The 4096-nt window shown below is 39.6% G+C and overlaps 1 protein-coding gene across 1 annotated transcript in view; it reads right to left on the reverse strand.

Annotated features, from left to right (window-relative positions):
* The window catches only part of MDN1 (MDN1, midasin homolog (yeast)), a 205712-nt gene that overhangs the window by 126272 nt on the left and 75344 nt on the right, over positions 1–4096 (reverse strand). Inside the window, exons 15-16 of the mRNA XM_011941954.1 lie at positions 3209–3420; positions 2546–2649 (exon numbers count right to left, since the gene is read on the reverse strand). Coding sequence (XP_011797344.1) covers positions 2546–2649; positions 3209–3420 — 316 coding nt within the window. The remainder of the gene's footprint in view (positions 1–2545; positions 2650–3208; positions 3421–4096) is intronic.

Below are 4096 nucleotides of genomic sequence, written 5' to 3' on the forward strand. Positions count from 1 at the left end.
AAAAAACCTGAAAGTCCTACTTGAATAGTAAAATTCCCATCATTTATTTTACCAACATGCCTACATAAATATGTATAGGGCATAATAATAAACCATCCATATTTCATTAAGGTTGACCAAAATCCAAGGAAAAATAAATATCTGAAATTGATTTACACATGTAAATTAAACACAGCCCACATATTATCAGTTAGGAGAAGGAAGAGTAGGAGACAGCAACGATGATATTACTTTCAATGGGATAAAAATTAGGGTAGGGCACGCAAAACAAACAAACAAACAAACCAAAAAAAAAACCTTAGCTATTGCAATGGTTTGTGGTACTCCAAAGCTCAACTTGTACTTCTTAGTATTTTGATCTTCATTATCCCTTAGCATTAAATTCCTCTGGCTAAGGAGCTAGGAAATTAACTTAAATTTGAATATTTGGGGGAGGTAAGAGATAACTTTTTACAAAGTTGAAAAACATTGCTCTAGCTTAAACATATGATGTCTAAGAGGTACTACTCACTCCTAGAAAATCTTAAGTATACAATTTTGTGTAGCATACCATTGCAATTCAAGAAGAATGAGATAAATTTTATTTCCATGAAAAATAAATTGAGAACTGAAAAGGTACCAAAATATGTTTCACAACAAACATAATAAGGGAATTCATGGATTACTGCTGACTCACTGGCCTAGTGAGGGAGAAACAATGAGATGAGTAAAACCCAATGGCCTGATACTGAGCATCTGAATCTGAGAGTCCAGTTCCAAAGAGAAAAAGTTGAAGAGGAACGTCAAACTCACTTTCACTTACTCACAGCACTAACACATTAGTATACGCATTTCTTTAGTCCATTTATTTAACAAAAATGTATTGAGGCCAGGCACAGTGGCTCATGCCTGTAATCCCACCACTTTGGGAGGTCAAGGCGGGAGGATTCCCTGAAGTCAGGAGGTTAAGACCAGACTGGGTAACAAAGCCAAGACCTTGTCTCCATAAAAAAAGTAAAAATTAGCCAGGTGTGGTGGTTACATCTGTAGTCTCGGCTACTTGGGAGGTTAAGAAAGAAGGATCACTTGAGCACAGGAGTCCTAGGCTACAGTGAGCTATGATAACACCACTGTACTACAGTCTGGGCAACAGAGCAAGAACTCATCCCTTTATAAAAACTGTTTTGAGCACCTGCTATATGTGTTAGCCATTGAGTCAACAAGACCCACAAGGTCTTACTGCCGTGTAGCTTACAATCAAATGAAAGTGACAATAGGCCAGGTGCGGTGGCTCACGCCTATTAACCCCAGCACTTTGGGAGACTGAATAGGCAGATTTCTTGAGCTCCAGAGTTCGAAACCAACCTGGGCAACATGGTGAAACCTTGCCTCTACAAAAAAATACAAAAATTAGCCAAGTAGGCCAGTGTGCCCCTGTAGTCCCAGCTACTTGGGAAGCTGAGATGGGAGGCTTGTTCAAGCTCAGGAGGTCAAGTAGTAGCTTAACTGCTATAAACATAATGCAGGGTAAAAGCCGAATGGGTGATGTGAGTTTTGGTAATCTGAATATCACAGTCAGGAAAGGCTTTGTTGAGGAGCGGACATTTGAAGGATACCAAAGTCAAGGAAGGATGTGAGCTAAGCAGTTATCTGTGGGTGCAAGGAGGCCACACAAAAGGAATAGCAAGCATCTAGGTGCAAAGCAGAAGAAAGTGGTTGGAGCTCAGCAGCACAGGGGAAGGTGGGAGATGATGTCAGAGAAGTACCACTGTCAGATTATGAAGGGCTGTACAAATCAAACATTTTATTCTAAATCTTTGTATTTCATCCTAAATGGATTGAGAAGTTCAGTGGAGGAACCTGAGGAAGAGAGTGAGACCAGACTGGCTAACAAAGCAAGACCCTGTCTCCATAAAAAATTATACTTTATTGGACCGGGCGGGCAGGCGCCTGTAGTCCCAGCTGCTCAGGAGGCTGAGGCAGGAGAATGGCGTGACCCCGGGAGGCGGAGCTTGCAGTGAGCTGAGATTGTGCCACTGCACTCCAGCCTGGGGGACAGAGTTAGACTCCATCTCAAAAAAAAAAAAGAAAAAAGTAAGTACAAAGCCTTAAATTAGACAGAAAAAATAAGCTTTCTTCCCTGTGAGATATATATTGCACAGCATGGTAACCATGCCATAAATAGTAAATAATAATGTATTGTACATTTCAAAATTACTAAGGCAGTACATTTCAAATGTTCTCACCACAGAAAATGGTATGTGAGGTGATGAATATATTAATGAGCTTTAGTTATTTCACACTGTATCATAAATCATAACACCATTTTGTATCTCATGAATATATACAATTATAATTTATCAATTTGTACTTTTAAATTTTTTATTTAAATAATGGTGCTCATTAAGACCTTATAATTGCCATAATTACCATGAAGGATATTTTTCAAAATCTTCCCCCAAAATCATTATTTCATTAAGACAATACAAAATAGTAACCTGCCTGAAACTTTGTGTTTTGCATAAAATCACCATTCCCATAAGCTAAATAACAAAAACAGAAATACCTCTACAAATGCAAACAATAAGGTATTTTCAGTCATTTTCATCTGTTGTTGGGCATGGTTGAGTCTAAGACCAAATGCTTCCCATTTCTCTTTTATGAGTAACCCTAAAAAAGAAGAAAGACAAGAATTTAGTACACATTTTGAGTTGTAATATATACAACCTTTAAACATAAACAAATACAATTAACAGAACACACAAAAAGTAAGCATCTTACACAAAACACTAAGTCTAAAAACTTATATAATGCTAACTAAATGCCAGACATGACACTAACTAGCCCAGATATATGCATATACATGTATTAACTGCCTCATTTATCCCTCACAACAACCCTCTGGACTAGTTATTTTTATTCCTGCTTTACAGATAAGGAACCACACAGAAGTAACCTAAGCCAGCAAAAGCCTCTTGGCTGTGGACTCTAGCTCCTCAGAAACAAGCTTACTGACCACTAAATAGTACTTGCACATCAGCATTACCAGTCATCTGTTTTTGTGGAAATCACGTAAAGAATGGGGCACAATACTTCACAATTAGTCACTTCTGCCAAAGTCCTAGAAATCTCCAATTTGTATTGCTTTACTCTTCACCAAAACTCTTAATCTGTTAACTAAAGCCCAGCCCCATGCCCTCCCCCATGGCAGCCTGGGTCACATCCTTACCAGTTTCACTCTCTTTTCCATCCTTGTTAACAGCAGATTTGTGTACATGCTGCATTAGTCTCAGGAGATCATGCCATCGTTTCTGTCTGTAACAGGTCTGAATGTGCCCCAAGAACGTAAAGTTTTGTTTCTTGGAAAATGTCTGAGCAAAGAGTTCCTCAAATGCCTCCCGCAAGGGTAGCCAAATAAGCTTATGGTCCACCGGTTTATAACTGAAACAGACATAGGTAAATGTGACTCACAAACTTCTGAAGTTAACAAAAGTTAGAAAGCATGGCTCAGAAAATAGGAGCAGGTCTCAGATTTCATTTAATTCAAGTTAGAAACACTACCGAAATATTTAAAATCTACATTACAGCTTTAAATTGTAATCTGTTTACCTCATCTCAAGCATTTGAAGGGCCTATAATGAAGGTAAAACCTATTATTAGGTAAAAAGTGTTATGAAAAAAACTAGCCTAGCATGGCTGCTCACATTTATAACCCCAGCACTTTGGGACACTGAGGTGGTCAGATCACTTCAGCCCAGGAGTTCAAGCCCACTCTGGGCAACATGGCAAAATCCTGTCTCTACAAAAAAATACAAAAATTAGGCAGGCGCAGTAACACACACCTGCAGTTCCAGCTACTTGGGAGGCTGAGGTGGGAGGCTTGAGCCCAGGAAGTGGAGGCTGCAGTGAGCCAAGAACACATCACTGCCACTCCAGCCTTGGCAACAGAGCCAGACCCTGTCTCAAAAAAATAAAAGTAAAAAAAAACCTGAGGCCGGGCGCGGTGGCTCAAGCCTGTAATCCCAGTACTTTGGGAGGCCGAGACGGGCGGATCACGAGGTCAGGAGATCGAGACCATCTTGGCTAACACGGTGAAACCCCGTCTCTACTAAAAATA

Source organism: Colobus angolensis, unplaced genomic scaffold (assembly GCF_000951035.1).
Source record: "Colobus angolensis palliatus isolate OR3802 unplaced genomic scaffold, Cang.pa_1.0 Scaffold203, whole genome shotgun sequence".
Lineage (NCBI taxonomy): Eukaryota > Metazoa > Chordata > Mammalia > Primates > Cercopithecidae > Colobus > Colobus angolensis.